Here is a 22,064-nt window from a genome sequence, read left to right on the forward strand (position 1 = left end):
GCGAGAGTAATCCCATAATGGGTGACCCATTGGGAAGTTCTCGTGTGAGTTCCCAGAAACAAAACTACAAGGGCGTGGTCGGGGCTTAAAACGGACAATATCGTGCTACGGCGGAGTCGAGCCTGGGATGTGGTGGGGGCCCGGGCCAGGATGTGCAATTTGGTATCAAAGCCAATCCCTGGCTAGAAGTGTTCGACGAGGACGTCGGGCCCCTAAGGGGGGTGGATTGTAACATCCCACATCGCCTAGGGAAGTGGATCCTGTAAGCCTTATATATTCCTTGTTTTCAACATTTGCACTCAATAAATGACTTTAGTCACCTTCGGGTGTCGGCCAGCACGTGCCTATCCTGTTATTCGGGGAAATATCAGGATCGAGACATGTCAAATAGAATACTCATTAGATGATGCCCCTTTTGACTTTAATTCTATGTGTGACTCCTTAGATGATCATTCGTCAAACTGGGTATTTAAGAACAATTAATGTGGCAATATTGATCATGAGTACAATGTGGAAGAAAGAAGAATCATCAGTTGACATCCCTGACACTGAAGCAACTAAATTTCAACTACATACCATCCCTGTCCACAACAAAAAATGATCATCAGCTTCTGAATTGTTAAAAAACTCCAGTTGAAATATTGTTCATGGACTCGTCTTGTCCTGTCCTATCGAAATCCTAGTTATCTAGAGAACACTTATATTGTGATGTTTGGTGTATCACACTATTCCCGGCACACTTAAAACTTCTCCTAGTTATCAATGGTTTGCAATAATAATGGTGTGGGTAATCCAAGACTGCCATATTTCTATGCCTCCTGGAATTTGAGCATCATCCCTTTGGATTCATTACGATGTTTCTAAACAAAGTCAAATGTGGTTATAATTTTCTTACTTATGAAAACTGTAGCTCTGATGTGAACTTTGCAATTTCCTCCACCAGAGTGAATGATAATTTGTGTTAGGGTTGTACGTAAATCATCATTTTCTGCTGTAGTGTCACACTTATCTTGGGACCCCTCTTGGGTTGTGGATAAAGAGGCATACATTATACATTTTGGCATTTTAATTTAGTCCAAAGGTGAAGATGATTTTTAGAATGAGGAGAGACAAATTACTAGGCTGATAACTAATTAGCGTCAAAATAACTTGAGTAAGCGTCGTAGTTACATGAAAAGTAATTACTCTTTATAATTTGGACAAACTATTTGTGTCATCAACTGGTGTCTTAATTTTGCATCTAATTCTTGCATTGATGCGTATCTTTGCGTCTAAACTAGGTAATTGATGTGTATTGTAGCTTAAGTGACGTTTAGGATTAATACTTTGCACCCCTTTCATTTAGAGTCAGTAACATTCTGATCCATACTTCTTAAAATTAAATGTTTAGGGTTTACCCTTAAGTAACAAATTCAATGTTATTACCCTAGAGGCTTTTCTTTGTACTTATTTATCAATCGACGTATCATTTTGTTGTATGGAATCATATTGATAACAAATAGATTAACATAAGTTATAAACAGAGTTGAGTAACTACGTATATATGTTCTATTTGATGTTCATGTAAGCAAAAAGCATAAAAATTTGTCACTTTACCATTCGTTACATTAACAATTTCGTTTTTTTAAGCCTGGTCATTAACAATTTCGTTGATGTTCCAAAAAGTTAAATTACTGTATTCTTTGTGCTTTTTGCCTTTTTGGCAAAAGGGTACTCCTTAAAATCTAACAACTTTCATCATGAAAATGGAAAGTATGTGAGATCCACCTATCTGAAGTGGGTTCAACATAAGCAAAAACCTACTTTGGTATCCACTGATAAATTAGTGTTTCACCAAGGCTGACCCCATTGTTGTTTGCCTTTTGTGCTTATTATCGTTTTCATTTATTGTTTTGTCTTTGAAAATCTTGGCATAGTGCTCCCCACTTATATTATTTTTATTATTATCAATAAATTAGGTGGAGGAGGGTCGGGCTGGGGGTTTCTAGGATTACTGGCCCACACCCCTTTGGAAGAGGTAAATGTCTTGCACGCAACTATTGCCGAATAACTAATTTCGTCTAATTTTTCTCCATTAAAAAAAAAGGTATATTCAAAGTTACATATAATTTTGATGAGAAATTATCTAACGGGAAATGATTTATTTACAACCTTTTTCACCTTTTTGGCTTTTTGACAACTTTATTTTTTTAATTTTCAATTATTAGATTGAACAAAATAAAATAAAATCAAGAGCCATAATTAAAAGAAAATGTGCATCAATCACTCTCCTATTTTATTTATGCACGTTATAAATTGCATTCCAAAATGAGTTTCTTCCATTCTTCATGATAAGCTTTTGAAGAAGTGTGGGAAACTTGTTTTGAAGTGCAAATGACATTTTCCTCGGTTATTTTTTCTTTGATTTAAACCATTATTGATGAGTTGAATAGGAGTTAGGTTTCCCTTTAAAAAGGTCGTACTCAGTGCACAAGGCTCCCGCTTTACGCAGGGTCTGGGAGAGGTGAATGTCGGCTAGTCTTACCCCCATTTATGGAGAGGCTGCTCCCAAGTAGGTTTCCCTTTAGACTGAAAAATATAAAGGCATGCCAAAATCATGTTACTCGACTTTCTTCAAAACTAACATAGCATCGGTTGACACGTGCTACATTATTTGCACAAATTGTATACAACTAGTGCTGCGACGAGAGCACTCTTATGAGATATATAATTAACTTCAAATTTACAATATCAAACTCCTTTTCTAATCAATTAACAAGTTATGCATCAAAGTATCATGTATCCAATTAGAACTGAGAAATCAATGGGGTGGTACATGATCCAGATTTGAACTAGCTAGCTCGACACCCTCTAGCCCACCTATAAGGCTATAACCGTGTGAACCCGTCGTGGTGTTCAAGTAGTGATCTTTTAGATTTGAGGCCAGAACCCAGAAGAGATAAAAAGGGATTATAATCTTCTCTTACACGTGTGGTCCCAAACAAAATTACCACCCTAAAAAGTTCAAACTATCAAAGCCTTCTTAGCTCTCACGTGTAGGGTTCAATGCACTTACTAACCATAATAATGTAGGATTTTCATCATTAGCCATGCAGGAAATTGGAATTATGTGAAATCATTAAAAACGACCTCAGAAAAAGTTGTTTTTAGTACGTACAGAAGCCACTGGAATCTCACGTTACAACTAGTTCACCAAACATAAACCACGATTTTTTTAGTACGTACAGACATAATCGCGGATTCAGAAAATTTATTGGGGTTTTAGTAAGAATAGCGGGCACAGTATACAAATTTGTTTGGACGTAATAGCATGTAAATTGACATTTTATCGAGCCTTGATAGGCCTGAGGTCATTTGCTAAGTCATATTGTAGGCCTAAGGTCATTTGCTAAGTCATATTGGAGGTCTGTTGGCAAATGTCAACAACTTTCAAAAGAGCATGTCTACTAATGTCAATAGCTTTTGAGCGAGCATATCGACTAATGTCAATAGCTTTTGAGCAAGCATACCAACTGATGTCAATAATTTTTGAGCGAGCATGCTAATTGATACTAACATATACCAAATGAGCATATTGGCAAGAGCCCATAACAATGCATACAAAGGCATGAGGCTAGCAACTATCCTGCCCAATGTTTATAGAGGCAATTCGTCGAGCAATCAGAAGGTAGATTTTAAAGGTATATTAGATTTTCAAAAGGACAACAACAAGCTTTTCCACAGAGAACTTCTGAGGTTTTTTTTGGGAACTTTAACAAAAAATTCCTGGTACTGTTTATTTTAACGAAAAACCATATTTTTACACTAAAAAATCAATCATATTACTATTCACTTTAGCCTTTATTTTGTTTTTATCGTTAAAACTCAAAATTTTCAAGTCATTTTCATTAGTTTTCTTTTTTGGGGGAGGGGGGGTCAGATGACCCACCTTGTCCCAAGGTGGATCCGCCCTTGTAGAAACACTACTTGTTTTACGCATATTTGAGTGTTAAGTTTAATCCAATGGTTTAAATTTAGTGATTGAAAATTGTTGAATCAAATTCAACGACCAATTATGCGTTAGCTTAACGCACTGAGTGCCTTTAAGTATTCAAAAAAATTTGCAGAAACCAACCCATGATTATAAAGATAAATTGGGATAAATCATGCCATTGCCATCGAATCACATTGCAGGAGTCAGCAATTTAAGTTTCACCAGGGGTGATGCAATGCAATCATCTTTCATTTTTTTTTAGGTGTTGGGTAAAAATTAGGGGGCATTTAACCCTATACGGAGAGGGGACTGTATACATAATGGTAATTATAGGCAATGTGCATGATGATGGGTGTTCATGAATGCCTCTGTGGCCATGCAAAATCTCTCGAGCACTGCCATAACGCATTTATGAAAGCAAACAACCCTTAACCCCTTCAAATCATAAAACCCCGTTTTATTTTCTTTTATTTTTTTCCTCCTCTCTGCAATTTTTCTTCTTGCTTTGGTATTGTAGGGTGGCTCAAATTCTGCTGCAGAAAGTAAGAAGGTTATTTAAGAAGGATTTTTTTTTAGTACATTGATATTTTTATATTAGGAAGACGATGAGTTCGGATAAGCCACACAATAAACCGTCTAATTTGGTATCGAATTCGCCATTCACGGAATTCAAACCTAAAACCTTTCACTTCTAAATAAAAATAAATATCACCAGATCGTAGTACTGAATGATTCTTGTTTGACGGGGAAGGAAGGACGGGGGCGTGGGGAAGAGGAACCATTATTGTTGGAGATAGCCATCATTGGTTGTTCCAGAGCCGGATTTATAACGCTTTAGTTTGTCAATTTTGAGTCCACTCTTGCCAGGGATTCTGCAGAGATACCACCCTTTGGCCCCTGTGTTTTTGTTGACTGGGTCATTTGTTTGTTTGAAGAGAAATGTTTGGAGAACTCTTTATAAATTTTCTATCACTTCACAGTTTTAGTCAATTATTATGCTAACATTATAAAATATTGTGTTAAAAACATAAGGCTGTAGAGAATGACCAAATTGATTTGCGATAACCAATTTCAGGGACGACATTGATTGATTTTAAAACTAAAGAATCAAAAAGAGAAGTTAAGCCAATTTTAAAGACAATTCATGATAAAAAATATATATATACAAAAAAACCCCTTTATTTGTAAGAGTAAACTGTCGATTTGCCCCCTGAACTATCACCCAACTTTCAATTTCCCCCCTGAACTTTTTAATTGGAAAATTAAGGACTTAAACTAATTTTTTTTGGCCAATTTCCCCCCTACAGTTAGTTTTTCATAGATTTCATCCAAATTAACATTAACTCTTATCATGTGCAAACCACGTAACTCTCATTTGTGGACAAAAGTGTCATTTCACTAGACCTTTAGATACAAAAGCTATAGAATCACACATATTTGCATAGGTTTATATTTTAGAAATCTAAGGTTTTCAATTATTTTAAAGAATGAAGCGACCGAACTACCCACACATGTTGTGCATATGCTTCCATTTAACAAAAATTTGGATGGAATGAATGAAAAATTGACAGCAGGGGGCAAATCGGCCAAAAAAATTAGTTTAAGTCCTTAATTTTCCAATTAAAAAGTTCAGGGGGGAAATCGAAAGTTGGGTGATAGTTCAGGGGGCAAATCGGCAGTATACTCTATTTGTAACTAGGAATTTAGGATACTTATGTTACGACACTAATCTGATTTAATCAATCGTCTTTTACATATGCCAAGTTGTCTGACAAGAAATACTATTATTGTGTATCATGAGACCCTAAATGATTTGTATTCATAATTGTTTGTCCAAACAAGTGGCAGATCTAAGTAGAGGGCTAGACAAGCTATTACCCAACCAAAAAAAAATGTTTTATCTTAGTTTTCTTGACGTATAAAGGTTAATAACATTTAATCTTTAAAATAATATGAAATGAAAATTAAAGTCCAACTTTATTTTTTTGTTTTTGAATAAAAAAAATTAAAATCCAACTATTAAATAGTTTTTCAAAATATTTATTTTATGTTCATAAAGTTTTCTTCTTCTTTTTTGTAAAATATGAGTCCTTATTCCAATAATATGAAAAAAAAAATCCTATCTTATCTTATGGTTACACATACATATCATTAGTTTTGTGCATATCAAATAAAGAGTTACGTAACGTACCAAAATTAGTTTTTTTTATAACGTAATAAAATACTAATACATACTCAAATTAGAGTACATGACGTACTAATAATGTACCAAATTATTAGTAAGTTATGCATATATCATATCTCATAATTATCTGTTAATAGGATGTTTGCTATGATTTTAGAAATTGTAAATGACTTTTATTTGATATAAAAAGAAGCTTCTTTTGAAAAATTGAAATGAATTATAATAAGATAACACACATGTACTAAATTTTAAGATTTTTATGATATTAATTTACGTAATCATATGCCGCTTGATGTATCACGCCGTATTTTCAACATATTAAAAAAGTGCTATTGAAATCCATAATTAGATTGAGGTAAACACAGCCCCAAATGAGGATTGAAATGAACGAACTCCACGAGGGACACGAAGGCAGTTGGACAATTCTACCCTCATGTGATAGACCCTTCCAAAACACCACCTGTCAAACCATGATTTTTCACGTTAAGCCACTGATAATCCATGAGGGCTCGAAGCTGGCTGCCCCATAAAACTAACGCTCTACACACCATTTTTATAAGGGGTGGTGCTCTACACACACCTTGTGCAACTTTTCTCACAGATTTAATTTTCGATCATCAGATCAAATGAATTAAAAATTATTAAAAGATAAAAATTAATATAAATGTATAAAACGTAAAATAAAGTGTATCGATAGCACCATATTTTCAAGCTCACACCCCTAAATTGGGCAAAAAACAACCTGCTTTTTTTCTTATGATTTTACCTTGGTCTATAATTATGATTGTAATAACGTAAAACAAAACACCATCGATTTGGTGAAAAACCGTGCAAGTTACGTATAAGGGTAAAATGGTCATTTTATTGTGTGCTTAAGGGACCGATAGGCCTACTAAAGGGATACCCTTCTTTGGCACCTTTTTTAAGCAATAGGGATTCGCACTTGGGGTAATGAGTTTGTCACAAAACAATGCTCTAGGCACACTAACACTATTCAATTAAGAAAAATGGTAAACACACAACTTTTAATTTCTCATACATTTGTGTTTAGTTATGAACGTTATCTTCGTTTTATTTATTTAATCCGATAAAAAAGATTGTAAGAGATGCTAAAGGGAGTGTCAAAATTATCTCCCTTCAATTAATACTTTTAAAAAGCAGGTGCAAGTTTGATTAGTTAAGCAAAGTAGTGTGTCAATTTCCTTGTACCTGAATTCAAATCCTCCACATCGTACATTTTTTTTTGAACAAATGATATTATTTTTACTAAGACCATCTCCAACCCTTGGGCTAAAAGCCAAATTTTTTAGCCCGGAAAATTTAGCTTTTAGCCTAGAAACATATTTTCTGCTCCAACCCTTCTACCCTAAAATTTTAGCCCGGAATTATTAAAGAATGAAATTAGCCTAATTTTTTTTCTTAAATCAATTGTTTTTAAAAAAATAAATATGTAGATTATTGTAAATTAATTTTATGAACATTTTAATCTAAAAAAATTTAAATTCCGATAAACATTTCGCATTTAGCCCGGGGGAAAAGCTGGGGGGTATTTGGCCCAGAAATAGCATTTGGCATTTAGCCTAAAATTTTAGCATGGGTTCGAGAGTGTTTGGGGGGGGTAATTTGGCTTTTAGCCCAGGGTTGGAGATGGTCTAAGAGGAGGGGGTGGGCTAAGCCTTATAATGAGTTAGTAATATTGCTGTTCAAATTCGCCTTTGATGAGAATCAAACCTAAGACCTCTCCCTTACAAGTGAAGAAGAATACCACTAGATCGTAATACTAAGTGGCTCCACAATGCATATTAAAGTAGGTAAATTAGCACTATCAAATTAATATATTTAAATATAAACAAACGTGAACTAGACTAGACAATTAGCATAATATATCTGTCAATTTGTATTTATGTTTGGATTTTTCTCAAAGTGTATATATAATATATGAGTAAATTTTCTTTTGTAATAAGGATAATGGATTAAAAAATCTTTGAAAAGACCTAAAACACACATATTTTTTAGGGGTGTGCTATCCACACACCCCAAATTACTTCTCACACACCCCTTGTTAATTTCTGTCTGTTGATCTTCTTTAATTGATCTGATCCGACGGTCGAAAATTAAAAGGGTATGTGGATATCACACCCCATTTTTTAACACTCATTTTTAATCATGATTATTATTTTCGTTTATTCATGTAATTCGATAAAGAGGAGCGTTCAACTATTACATTTAAGAAAACATGTGAGGGTTCGATCAGTTAAGCGAAGTCGTGTGTTTGCCTCCATACATCTAAATTCGAATCCTCTACAACGTATATTAAAGTAGGAAAATTAACATTATTAAATTAATACACACACACACACACACACACACATATATATATATCTAAATATAAACAGACGTGAGTTAGATCAAGTAATCATGATAATACGTTTGCCTCTCTATATTCAAGTTCAAATCTTTCTCAATGTATATGCAAGTAAATTTGTTCTTGTAACAAGGATAATGGATTCAAATCTTTGATAGGACTTAAAAGATATGAGATAGATTTTTTCTTGACCAAAATGACAAAATGCATATTGAATTTTTTGATCTTGAAAGGGTGGGAAGGGAAACCAAAAACCATAATGGCTGAAATTGATTATTTCCAACAGTTCCCAACACGAGAATTATGAAATGAAAGGGGAATAAAAAAAAGGGACCAAAATAGTAGTTAGTAGAGAAACAAGAAATAAGAAATAATTGTAAAAAATGGTAGAAATTGTAATTGATGATGGAGGAAATAAGAGAAGGGAGGGGAAGGGAAAGCCAATCCAAACCATCATTGCGAATCTTGGGACGGCCCTAGCTCCCCCATCATTTACAAAACCCTAGCTACCCATAATTGTCCCTCTACTCTTCTTCCATATCCACTTTTATGACCAAAATACCCCTACTATGCCCTTTATTTTTTTTTCTTTTTTTCCCAAGTATTTTTTTTATATAAATTTATTTATTTATTTTACTGCAAAACCCAAAAAACCATCATTCGCATGACGCCATATTCATCATCATCATCATAGAAAACAAAAAACACTAAAATCTTTTAGGCCCCTAACCGGCCGCCTTCCATGCTTACACATGCATGATTGTTGTGTCAGATCGAGACGGGCATGTCCCCTTCCCTTCCTCTCTCTCTCCTCATGAGGAAGGACAACCCTCTCTCTCTCTCTCTCTCTCTCTCTCTCACATATGGTTGCTTTGTTTCTCTCTCTAGGAGGACTAGTAGTAGTGGCATTGGCTCTATAAATTAAGGCCCTCTTTGTTCCTTTTGTCCCTCACACCGAACTCTTCCTTTTTCTCTCTCACTGCTACTACTTGTTACAGAACCGGAAGATTTGCTTCTTGGCCCCAAAGCTCTCTTACCAACCCAACCGTCTAGAGGTCACTTCTTTACTCATCTTACTTAAACAAATATAACACACACACACACACACACACACACACACCTCTATCTCTCGATGCTTCTTTTTTCCTGCTTACTATTTTTATGTTCTTCGTAGTTCACATTGTTTTTGGTTTAGTGTTCTTCTTTTCCTGCCTTTAGAAACGTTTAACATCTTGGATTCTCCTACACTTTTTATTTGAAATGGTTTCTCTCTCTCTCTCTCCCCCCTTCCCCCCCTTCCCCCCCCCCCCCAAAAAAAAAGAACTAAACAATTTTTGTTCTTATTTTTATAATCTTTTGATCGTTCTTACCAACTTCTTGAATGTGGAAAAGGGTAAGATTTGTATTATTTGTGAATGCTCTTGTGATCAAACCAGGAAGTTGAAGTTTTTGCAGTTTGAATACATAACTTTTGATCCTTTCCTTTCATGTGTGGGAAGCCGAAAGAGCCCATTGTTTTTTTCCTTGAGTGCAGTTTTAGACCACTTATGATTCCATCTCTCTTTTCCTTTACAAGCAAAACAACGCACCAATACACACACACACATACATAATTAATCTGACCAAAGTGCTCCAAATTTTGTTAAGTTGCTCTGCTTTTCCCTGTTTTCATCACCTTCTTTTTGTGCAACTGTCATAAGTGCTTCCAACAAAAGCACTGCACAAACCAAAGTTATTTCCAACAAATTCTAATCTGTTTCTGGGTAACATTTCTTTGATCCAATGTCTCCCATTAATTTCATATTGCATTTTCCTTTTTTTTTAATAACTTCTTTTTTGCATTTTTTTATAGTATAATGTTATTGTCTTCATGTGAAACACATATAAAATGTTTAAGCTACTAAATAACATTATCTGAGATACCCTTTTTATATTTTTTTTGGTTCTGATTTCAGGGGCAACACAGGAATTCAAGACAAAATTTCACAGCAATGGACAGATTGAACTCGAAGCTGTACTTGCAGAACTGCTACATAATGAAAGAGAATGAGAGGCTGAGGAAGAAAGCACAGCTGCTGAACCAGGAGAATCAAGCATTGCTTTCCGAGCTTAAGCAGAAGCTGTCCAAAAGTACTTCTTCAAAAGCAAAAGCCAATGCAGCTGCAGCAGCTGGGAATACCATTCCTGACCTCAATCTCTGCTCTTCCTCCAACCCAAATGCTACTGGTTCAACCAGCTAATTATCTGATAAAATTAATTAAAATTAAGTAAAAATGTGATGACCCCGGTAGGAGGAAGAGGAGGATTTAGCCTCTTTTTTGTGTAATATTTTTAGTGAACAGTTGTAGTTCCAGCTTTAGATACAAAATAGGACAAGATGAAGTTGTAGTGTGTATCTTTTGCACTGCGCCAAAGGATGCTTCTGCTTCTATTTCCCTATCTTTTTTCAGTAGTTCTTTTTTTGGGGGGTTATTAAAAATATCTGCAGTACAAGGATGTATCAAGCTATCTAGCAAGCAATATAAATATTATTTTAGCTTTATTTCTCTCCCTCTCTCTCTCTCTCTCTCTCTCTCTCTCTCTCTCTAAATATCCAAATTAGAACAATTGTCTTGCACCAATGCATACATGCATGTTCATTCAAGAATATCAACTTACATGAAATGGGATGTCACAACGGTACATGAATCCCACTAACCAAAAAAGTTGAAAATGAGGATAAATATCTCTCACCCTTTTAAAGAAGCACTTGAAATGGTAGGCATAGTTGGATTTGGCAAAATAGTAAATTCCACAATAAGTTGTGTGACATAGTAAATCACATGGCAAAGTGTTCCAAATGTGTACAAAGCCAAAAGCTTAACTGGCTAACTGGTTTGTACCAGAGACTATAATTTAGACAGCCAAAAAAAAAAAAATAGAGAATTCATTGTGTAATCGAAAATATGTTCACTTGTGTTTGCATCATGTAATAATAATATAAGGTGTTAAAAGATGCATTCTGATTAGAGGACATATTCTCTTTAGAGAAAGTAAGCAACATGAAACACACGTAATGGTACAACTTAAATCTCACACCACGTACTTAGGAGCAACTAAAATTGGAGAATAAATTATATAGACGGTGAACATATGGGTAAGGTGATAGTTTTCTAAACCAATCATGTGATGTTATATGTAAAAGTTAAAACATATAGTGGCGCATGATAGGTTTGAAACTTTGCCTTATTTCTGTTACCATTTCATGTATTTCTTTCAATTAAAATATATAAATTATTTTGTCGCATAAATGATTCATATTAAATACGGTTTGAATCCAAGGACACACATTTTGACACATATTTTTGTGATTCCCATTCTATAATTTTTTTCAAGGATCCAAACCATCTATATTTCAATTCATCATTTATTGATCATCCTTGTGAAAAATTTGGCAAATCCAAAATTACTAAGATATTCATTTGTAGCGAAGAAAATGACGAATACAGTTCTACGAAAAACAATAAATTTAATCCAACAATCATATGGTTCCGGATTTGGGTAATTTTTTTTGGGGGGGGGGGGGGTTATTAAAAAATTTATGTCTCTTCCTCTCTCTCTCGTCTCTCTCTCTCTAAATATCCAAATTAGAACTATTGTTCTTGCACCAATTCATACAAGCATGTCCATTCAAGAAGATAAACTTAAATAAAATGTAACTTTACACCGACACATGAATCCCACTATCCAAAAAAGTTAAAGAAAATGTTGATAAATATCTCTCACCCTTTTAAAGAAGCATCTGAAATGGTACATAGTTGGATTTGGCAAATAGTAAATTCCACAGTATGTTGTATGATATGGTAAATCACATGGCAAAGTGATCCAAATGTGTATAAAGCCAAAAGCTTAACTGGTTAACTGGTTTGTACCGGAGACTATAATTTAAACAGCAAAAAAAGAAAAAAGAGAAAATTCGTTGCGTCATCGGAAATATATTCACTTGTATTTACATCATGTATTGATAATATAAGGTGTAAATAAATGTATTCTGATTGAAGGACAGATTCTTTCTAAAGAAAGTAAGCAACATGAAACACACGTAACGGTACAACTAAATCTCACACCACGTATTGAGAAGCAACTAAAATTGGAGGATAACTTACATAGACGCAAACAAATAGGTAATGTGATAATTTTCTAAAACAATCATGTGATTTTATATGTAAAAGTTAAAATATATAGCGATGCATAATAGGTTTGAAACTTTGTCATATTTCCGTTACCATTTCATGTATGTCCTCCATTAAAATAAAATACAGTATTGTTTCGCAAATGATTCATATGAATTTGGTGACACGTTTTTGTGGCTTGCATTTAGTAACTTTTTTTAAGGATCCGAAGCGTTTATTTTTTAATTCATCATTTATAGATCATCCTTGCAAAAAAATTATACAAATCCAAAACTATAAGACATTCATTTGTAGTGCAAAGAAACACTAAATCTAATCCAACAATCATATGGTTTTAGATTTGCATGATTTTTTGTAGACATGATTTTTGAATTAAGACATAAAAGATAGACGGTTGAATCACTGAAATACATTATGGAATGAACATCACAAAAACTTGTGTCAAAATGTATGTGAAAATATGTGTTCCCGAATCTTAATCCTATTAAATAAAGGGATGTAATTTTTTTAGTACAATAGAGGAGCTACACTCCAGCATTGAAACTAAACACCAGCACAAACTTAGGTCTAAAGACCCCACAATATCTTCTTAAACAAATCGTCCTTCACTAGCAAGAAGGGGTAATTACTAATTTCTGCACTCCATGTTCACCATCTGCACTCTCTTAATTCTTTTTATAGTCATTGCATAATTTACATTGGATAAACCAAAGGTTTATCAATAGAAAGAAGGGGTGTGATATCCACTAATCTCTTTTTACTTCATACACTTTTTTAATTTGCGGCCGTCAGATTGACTGAATTAAAGAAGATTAAATGACATAAATTAATAAAGTATGTGAGAAGTAAAAAAAGATGTGTAGACAACACACTCATGGATAGAATTGACGAAAGAAGTGTAGGATAACAAAATGGAGTACAGAAATTACTTTCCATTAGAAAAAAGGCTAATTACATTACACACCCTTTAGGTTGGAAGTAATTTTCAAAATGGGTAATGGGTTCCAGTTTGTTTAGATTGCGCCTTAAGGTTTTGAAATCGTATCAAGTTAAACATCATATCTCTTTGAATGTCTAACCCTCCATCAAAATAATGATTTTTATGTCAATACGATGCAAATGTAACTTACATGTTAGTCTAGATAAAGGTGTCAAACTCATCACGTATCAATTGAATAAATTATCATACAACCATTCCAATCGAAAGTACAAATTGATAAATTTGAATAGTTTAAGATGTAATATAAAAAAATGATCAAAACTTCGTAGTCCATTTTGAAAATCACTCCAAACTTAAACAGCATAAAATATAATTAGAAATAAAAAATCATAATTTAATCTGAAAAAGAGCCTTTTCATTCAGATTCTATAAGACTGAGAACCGAGTTTGATAGGGGAGGATCTAATCAGAGGACCAACGTCATCAAAAGATTCAGTAAACAGAGTCGATGTGGGTTTATGAAGTTTGAAAAAATAAAAGTGGTAACCCACAAAATATCAAATATGTAAGTCATGGACATGACATTAGTCTCTTGGCATATCGTTTTGGTTTGACCATCACACACATATGAAATGAAATCTATCAGGAAATAAAGAATGTCTAATCAGAACTCGATTGTGTCTAACAAACCCTCTCTCCCTCCTAATCCTGTGGCTACTAATGAATGACACCTTACCACCCCCATCACCAACTCAGCAAAATCAATTTGGAGGTTGAAAATAGCATCAAGGCATCATGACTGAGATTTCGGTAACTTCTATGAAAGGAGTTTAATATCTATCGTGATATTTTAGTTTAATAATGTATTGTCATTTGTAGGTTATTCTCTAAATAATATTATACTATTAGACCAAAACGCTACGTAAAAGTGAACATGTTTCATGGAGGAGGATCCTCTCATGAGCTCAAGATGGGGATCCTCCTGACCAGTTTATCTGGACCGTTCAAATTTAATCCAACAATTGCAATATTATAACTTTTAGAAGGTCTCCCTATTTGGAACCGTTGGATTAAATTTGAACGATCCAGGTGGGCTGATCATGAGGATCCCTATCCTAAGCTCAGGAGAGGATCATCTTCCATGTTTCATATACATTGCTCCTCCTTCCAAAACCAAGAACATGAAGACTTACTTACACTTAGACTAAGTTGTTAATAAAAAAATTAGGCTTAGCATAGTTTACCACCAACATCATCAATATTGTTTGAATATAATCAATTATTACTAGGGGTTGAGATTTATCATAAAAGACCTTAGTGATATTAGGGATCGAAAGTCCCATATATTAAGTGAATATTTTTTTTTGGCATATGCCTGATATGAGATATTATTCTCAAACAACTGTTTATTTGAAGAACACTGTAGCTCAAAGGTGCTTCTAGTAAAAAGCACTTCTATTAGAAGGAAATCAAAATTTTAATAAAAATACAAGTTCTTCCTATAAAAACACTTGAATTGCTTTTTAAAAGCATGTGCTTCTTCCATAAGAACGTTGAACTTTTTGTGCCAAACATTATCAGAAATGATTTTAGTGATCTAAAACACTTTTAGTTATTTTGAAAACAATTTCAAACAAGTCAAAAGTTATATATTTTAACTTTTCTATATAACAATGTGTTATTGATATGAGAAATGATCATGTAAACAGGTTTCACTTCCAAGAAAAGGTCCTTGCTAGTAAGATAAAATTGAGACCTAAATCCATTAAATATGGAAAATTAAAGTAGAATAGGGATATAGGGTATTTGAATGAACCCTAACGTTTGAATGGGTTTTCTCTTTGCTATGATGCCAAATTTGTCTAGCTATTATTTTCTTTGCATCAGCATTGACCTTCATTTACAAGGTAGTATCCTTAAAGATTTTGGCCATCATAACAATATCTAAGATGTTTGAAATGTTGAAGAGGGTTATGTGGCCCAATCGATTAGACACCTAAAGTACTTTAACAGATTGATTTGATTCAACATTGTTAATTGAACATTCCCTTGATCATCAATCAGTGCCATGTCTAATTTCTTAGCTCGTCAAGGAGAAAACTTGGTTACACCGATTTCATGTACCAGTGTTGTATTCCTCACACATTCGTCTTACACGTTTACTTGATGCATAAGGCAAAGACAATCGGTGTATAAAACAGGAATGTGAGAATTCCTCTTCATTTAGAGCATTCCCAAGTTCAGATACAAAAGTTGATGTATAAGATAGACACAACTGAGATATAAAGCGAGGATTAGAATTAGAGATTCTATTTTAAACAAATTTAAACGGTAAGGAGGGGCATTTCTGTTGAGTGTGTATAGGAAGGGGCACATTTTATAGCCAATGTGGCTACGACCACGTTTGCATGGGAATTACAATTTAGAATAATGGATTTAGGATTTTTTTTTTCCTTCATAAATTCGGGTTGGTGAACCAAATCTTGGACCGTGGAGATGATTGTGGGCATACATTTAGTTGATGGACCAGTCCAACCCAACTTGTTGAACCTAAGTCGACCCAGAGCCCAATTTCAACCAAACAAGTTGAACAGGTTTTCAAGAGACTACTTATTACTTAATATCTATTCAATGATCTGTTCAAAAAAAAAAAAAAATCTATTCAAGGATAATATTTTGCATCAAATATGCTAGCGTCAGTCGTTGACGGATGACTAGCACAGTCATTGATGTTTAAAGGACCCAACTGTGGATCCCACACTCAGCGATGGCTGTGATAGCATCAACACCCAAAAGCGACTGGTGTTAGCACAACTCACAGTAAGCTTCATATTCCTCTGTAGTACATTAAAAAGTTCATAATTTTGCTCAAGTAAGCCAAAAAAGGGAGTGTGATTTCAGTTCAAGAGGAGGAAAGAATATACAAATAGAAAACTAAAAATCCTTTGCTACTCTCACATCAGATCATACGAGCAGTTGATGCCAAATAATGCTACAAAAGGAATTAGAATCGACCAAACCTATTTATTCCGAAGATTTCACAGGCTTAGTTTCCGGAACAATATCCTTGCCAGCATCTGCAATTATCTGTTCTGTCATTATACAAATCTGGGTACGTCATTGGAAAAAGTAACCACAGGAAACCCACAATTCCTGCTACAGATGCCACGGCTATTAACCCTGGGAAAATAACGAATATAAAGATGAGATCCCAGAATTTAACTTACACAACATAGTAAAAAACAAATCCCCATAAGGAGACAGCACAGCATTAGAATATTAGAGGCCTTTTCAGTGATACATTTTCACTCTGTACTGAAAGACGTTCTGGTTATTCACAAGAAGGAAAATATTTGGCTTAAGTTTGCTACTGTGTCAACAGAACAGACTCTATGTAGCATCCATGCCCGCCTTGTGTGTGATTTCAATGGGGCACCTAGGTTCATGTCATGTTCTACAGAGGTCAGGACTCCATTCCCCAAAATAGAGTTGTAACTTTCCCATTTCTTCTTTTCATCTGAATGGTTTGTTTTATTCTTGTTTCTTACAATTTGTTGGGTTTCTTCCCCATCTCCTTTTACACACATGATTTTCCACGGTGCTAGGTAAAAGATCAAACAATGGAAAGTTTGCTCTTCATTCTTTACGTGCAGTGCAGATACCCAAGTTTCATGAAGTTTCTGAAGTACGATCAACATCTATGAAAAAGATCAAACAATAGTACATATAGAATAACTAACACACTTGCACAAGTTTCTGAAGTACGATCAACATCTATGAAAAAGATAAATCACAAGTAGGTTATTTTCTAAAACTACATTCTATGATTTCTCAGCTATGCAGTTTTTATCTTTTTTGGTTGTTATGTCCTCATTTGGTTGCTAGGAAACTGTACTCGCATACCTTTCCCTCGTGAAACTAGCACAGGCAATCCCATAACGTTGCAAAATGCATGAGCAACTACAGGAGCAAGAAAATTTCCTGCATCAAATAAAATACAACACATTTCAGCGACATAGAAAAGTATCACACGGAAAAAAGAGGAAATGAAAAAGCTCCCCATAGTGCTGTGACACATATCAGCGACAATAACAATAATATTGGAAAACACCAACTATCACCTACCAGTTTGAATGAAGAGAAAAGATGCATATGAGCCAAAGACGACCGTATAGCCCAACTGGAGACCTGTCAAAGCACATTCAAATTAATTGAGCATCATGGTGACAACCGTACAATTTTACAGAAATGCCATAAGTGAAAAATACCAGAGATTGAATGTACTGAAGTAGAAGGGGAAGGGGATTCCATAATGGAACTGCCTAGTGCTACCAATTCTCTAGGCTGAATCTCTGTGCCCTATCCATGCAAGGAGAGAAAGTTGAGCATACCTATAACCATGAAGGCTTTGATCAAGTTATGGTTTTGCTTGCTGTAGACCTCCATTAGATGGTTTAAATGTGCTGCAAAAATTAATCGTACACAGTAAGATCAAATTTTCTCCAAGTTCAGTCAACAAATGGGACAAACAAAAGAAAAACTTTACTATTTTAAATGAAATGTCAGAGCGAGTACTCATGTAGGGCAGACAAAAAAAATTATTGGGCACACAAAGGAACATCTCAAAGGGATTTTTCTGCGCTAACAAATTTGGAATTTCAGAGAGAGTAAAAGTAACCAGAAGACAAACTCTTTTGTAGTTTTACGTTGAGGGTCAATAGTGAACCATCAAGGGTTTCTGGAACTAATCCGGAGAATATATAAGTTATGGGTAAACTGTATTTAACACATACACAAGCATGAATTACCAGTAACCACAGATACAAACAGCGAGCATAATATTTTGCTCTTTAACAGAATCGTAAACATAGAGGTTGTCAGTCACCAAAGCCATAAACTATTAATACACAATCACCAGCTCTTAGTAAATAGCCAGATTAATAACCTGATCAGGATAGACATCTACTATGACATTTTTTTAACTTACCCAAACTGAAGAAAATGGGGCAGAAAAAGATGACTCTGGATTTTTGGAATCCTCCGCAGAGAAGTAATGGGATCATACATGCTCTGAACACCAACTCTTCAGTAATAGGAGCCTGTTTAAAAATACTGCCAATGAATATGAAAAATACTATTTTTTTTCCAACTGAAGCCAAAGAAAGATACATGTGGATAAAAGTAGCTATAATCTTTATTTTCATCATGTGATAAATCCACTTACGAATCAGGAAATGTTAACATGAAATAGATTCGTTATAGGGTTTATATAACAAATAATCAATTTAATTCAGCACCAAAGATACAAGTAAACTTACCACAATATAATTACGCCAAACCAAAACATTGGAAGCCATTGTACGAGTACAGGCAACAGCCTCTTGTGAGACATTTTTGATATATTCGAACGAAAAGCCTCCACCATAATTCATATCTTCTGTCCATGAACTCACTAGCATTAGTGCCTTAAGGACCAAGGATCCAGCGTACATGAGAGCAGTCAACAACAGAGGAAAGACCACAGCTTGCCACTGTTACACACATAAAATCGCGATTCAGCATGCAAATTTAGCAAGCATTCACACCGTTTCCCAATCTTCATACGATACATAGAGAAAAACGGCTGCTTCTTTTAGGAAATCACTAGGAGGGTTTTACTAAAAACCAAAAGGGAACCCAACAATATAAAGATTGTATCTTAGCATAATAATACTCACAATATGGTCTGTTCGGATTCCGTATACACTTAACAGAGATGATAAGTCCCTGCTTTTCATCTGACATTATTCAACAATGTTAACAAAGTGAGCTAAAAAATAACAAAAATTGCAATTGGTCAACATATAAGTGTACCCAGTAACAGTTCTTCTGTGAACAGTAATGTCATCTATTTTATATCAGTAAAAACGTCAAATTTCGAAAACCCAGTTTCCTAATATGCTAAATTTCCTACTACAAATAGCCTAGCTACAGAGCTGACATTGTTCAAAGCGATCATCTAAGATGCTGAAGATCTGTACTGGGTCAATCGAAACTGGGAAGTTAAAGCGGACTTACAGGGAGGAGGAGGGCGGAGACGGTGACAGAGACGACGGATGAAATGGCGGCGCATACGAACCGTCGGATCATGAAGTTCTTGAAGGAAGGAGGAGGAGGAAGACGGAGGATTACGGTCGGGGCGTAGAGAACGGCTACGTAGAATAGCGCCATGGCAGCGCAAGCCACCACCGCCACTGCTTTCGAGACGCCGCCGTCGTCCATTTTTCAGTTGAGAGAGAAGGAGACTCCCGCTCACTGTTGTGGTCGTTGGTATTGAGTTTTTTTTTTTTTTTTTTTTCTGGGTTTTTTTGTCGACTTGGATTTTCGGAAGGACTAATTGGAATTTAACCCCTTCTTGTTTATGCTGCTTTCTCATCAAGCAAAAGCCGAAAAGGACTACTCTACCCCTTTCTTATGATATGAATCTTAATCAAGATTTTGCTACGTAGACGCGAGTTAAGCCAGCTCATTAAATTAATGTGTCTTTTTTTTTAAACCGTTGTTAGACAACAGGTAACAATATTTGATAAAAAAAAAATTGACATTAAAAATGTTTGATCTCGTAATAAAAGTGATTTACTGAAAGTGCTTCTAAGCGATAATACTTCAAAAATAAAATCATTTTCAGACAGAATGGTAGTTTGAAATCTAGTATCACATTAACGACAAAATTTCATATATGTGTTAATTTCTTTCCAAGTCTCAAGCATCGATTGATGCTACATTGTTAATAAGAACCTAGTTAACATAAATAATTAATCACTTTTATTTGTGAATGATACATTCATAAGTTGAGCGTGACGTTAAATTTCGAAAATAATGTTTATGACAAGATTTTCTGCACTATGAAAGGAGGACTAGTGTTCTGTTTGCGACTCAAGTGCGGCTAACGCCCTATAGAAAATTGAAGTAATCAGAATTATGACGAAAACGATTCGAACTTGAGTGTAAAGGATAACACAAATGTTAAAAGAAAACAAGAGGATGTAGTTAAAAATAAAAAATAAAAAAATTTACCTCAAGACTTAAAGAGCAAGGAAGTATCAGACAAATAACAGAAGGGGGCAAAGTTGTAACTTCAAGCCAATACCGCGCGACAAAGATCATCAGCTCAACACCAATTAAGCCGAACTTCACCGATGAAAAGTCAAAAAAGCCCTTACTCCCCCTCCCAAATACAACCGCTTGCTACGTTCAACTGATCTCCCCACCTCGCTCGAAAGCTCCACCCCAAATTCTGAAAACCCTAATCGATCTCGCCCCCAAATTCCCCAAATCTTCCACCCGAGCTGTCCGATCTCGAAATGACGAAGGAATTCGCCGTCCCCCCGGTGGTATTCCCCTCCGGCGGCAACCCTAGCGCCGTCGGATCCAACAACATCCAGCAACGCCGCGTCGCCACGGCGCCGTTTCAGCCCCCGCGCTCCTCGACCTCCTCCATCCCTTTCATGTCCTTCGACGTCGGTTCCGCCGCCGCCTCCTCCTCCTCCTCCCTCTTCGGGGGACCGATCGGATCCTCCACCGTCCCCGGCGGCTCCGCCTCCTTCGAGGACGAGGAGCCCCTCCTGGACGAGCTCGGCATCCACCCTGACCAAATCTGGAGTAAAACCAAGTCCATCCTCAACCCGTTCCGGTCCAACCCGGCGGTCCACAAGGACTCGGACCTCTCCGGGCCGATCCTCCTCTACATGTTACTCTGCCTATTCCAACTCCTCGCCGGAAAAATTCAGTTCGGCGTCATACTCGGGTGGATCGTCGTTTCATCAATTTTCCTCTACATCGTCTTTAACATGCTCGCCGGGCGTAACGGCAATCTCGATCTGCACAGATGTACGTCCGTAGTGGGGTATTGTATGCTGCCGGTGGTAATCTTATCAGCTGCCTCGCTCTTCGTCCCCCAAGGCGGCACCTTCAGGATTGCCGTGGCTGCCGTCTTCGTCTTGTGGGCTACTAGGGTTTGCACAGGGCTCATGGTTGCGCTTGCTGATGGCGGCGACGAGCATCGTGGCTTGATAGCGTATGCTTGTTTCTTGATTTACACTCTGTTTTCGCTTCTTGTGATATTTTAGTAGAATTGGCTGTGAAACAATTTGGGTATTGCAAATTTTTGGTGGTTGGTTGATAGTGAATGGGTTAAAACATCTCTGTAGCTGTGGATTTAGGTGAATGTGATGTTGTGAATTCGAAATCTCATGAATGTATGTTGGAATATGTAGAAAATGGAGATATCACGACGAAAGGAATTATCTTTTTTAGTCAGGATTACTTGAAAAAATGTTTTACCTCATGATTATCACTTGTTATAAATGGATTTTTTGTCCTGTATTGTCTCAATTATGTTGCATTGTTGCTATTGTTGTTTTTATTTTATTCTGCTATAAGTTCATGAA

General features: G+C 35.6%; 3 protein-coding genes across 4 annotated transcripts; 2 read left to right on the forward strand and 1 right to left on the reverse strand.

The window, feature by feature from the left end:
* The first annotated feature begins 9,459 nt into the window (after positions 1–9,459).
* Positions 9,460–11,065, forward strand: LOC126599707 (protein LITTLE ZIPPER 4-like). The gene is made up of 2 exons (XM_050266124.1): positions 9,460–9,578; positions 10,479–11,065. The coding sequence occupies exon 2, from the start codon at positions 10,515–10,517 to the stop codon at positions 10,761–10,763; it is 249 nt and encodes an 82-aa protein (XP_050122081.1). The 5' UTR covers positions 9,460–9,578; positions 10,479–10,514; the 3' UTR covers positions 10,764–11,065.
* Positions 11,066–16,478: 5,413 nt separating this feature from the next.
* Positions 16,479–20,019, reverse strand: LOC126599691 (CAAX prenyl protease 2-like). 2 transcript variants are annotated; one of them, XM_050266106.1, is made up of 8 exons: positions 19,693–20,017; positions 19,353–19,412; positions 18,954–19,166; positions 18,623–18,734; positions 18,027–18,098; positions 17,761–17,823; positions 17,539–17,616; positions 16,479–16,815 (listed from the first exon to the last, which is right to left on the reverse strand). In XM_050266106.1, exons 1-8 carry the CDS (start codon positions 19,894–19,896, stop codon positions 16,682–16,684), a joined length of 936 nt encoding a protein of 311 aa, XP_050122063.1. In that variant the 5' UTR covers positions 19,897–20,017; the 3' UTR covers positions 16,479–16,681. The 2 variants fall into 2 exon arrangements, with proteins under 2 accessions (XP_050122063.1, XP_050122064.1); XM_050266107.1 differs by lacking the exon at positions 19,353–19,412 and having other exon boundaries at positions 19,693–20,019.
* An 818-nt stretch (positions 20,020–20,837) lies between these two features.
* Positions 20,838–22,008, forward strand: LOC126599692 (uncharacterized). Its single transcript, XM_050266108.1, has one exon. It carries the CDS (start codon positions 20,979–20,981, stop codon positions 21,741–21,743), a length of 765 nt encoding a protein of 254 aa, XP_050122065.1. The 5' UTR covers positions 20,838–20,978; the 3' UTR covers positions 21,744–22,008.
* Positions 22,009–22,064: the final 56 nt, after the last annotated feature.

The sequence above is a fragment of the Malus sylvestris genome, chromosome 14 (genome assembly GCF_916048215.2).
Source record: "Malus sylvestris chromosome 14, drMalSylv7.2, whole genome shotgun sequence".
In the NCBI taxonomy this organism is placed as follows: domain Eukaryota; kingdom Viridiplantae; phylum Streptophyta; class Magnoliopsida; order Rosales; family Rosaceae; genus Malus; species Malus sylvestris.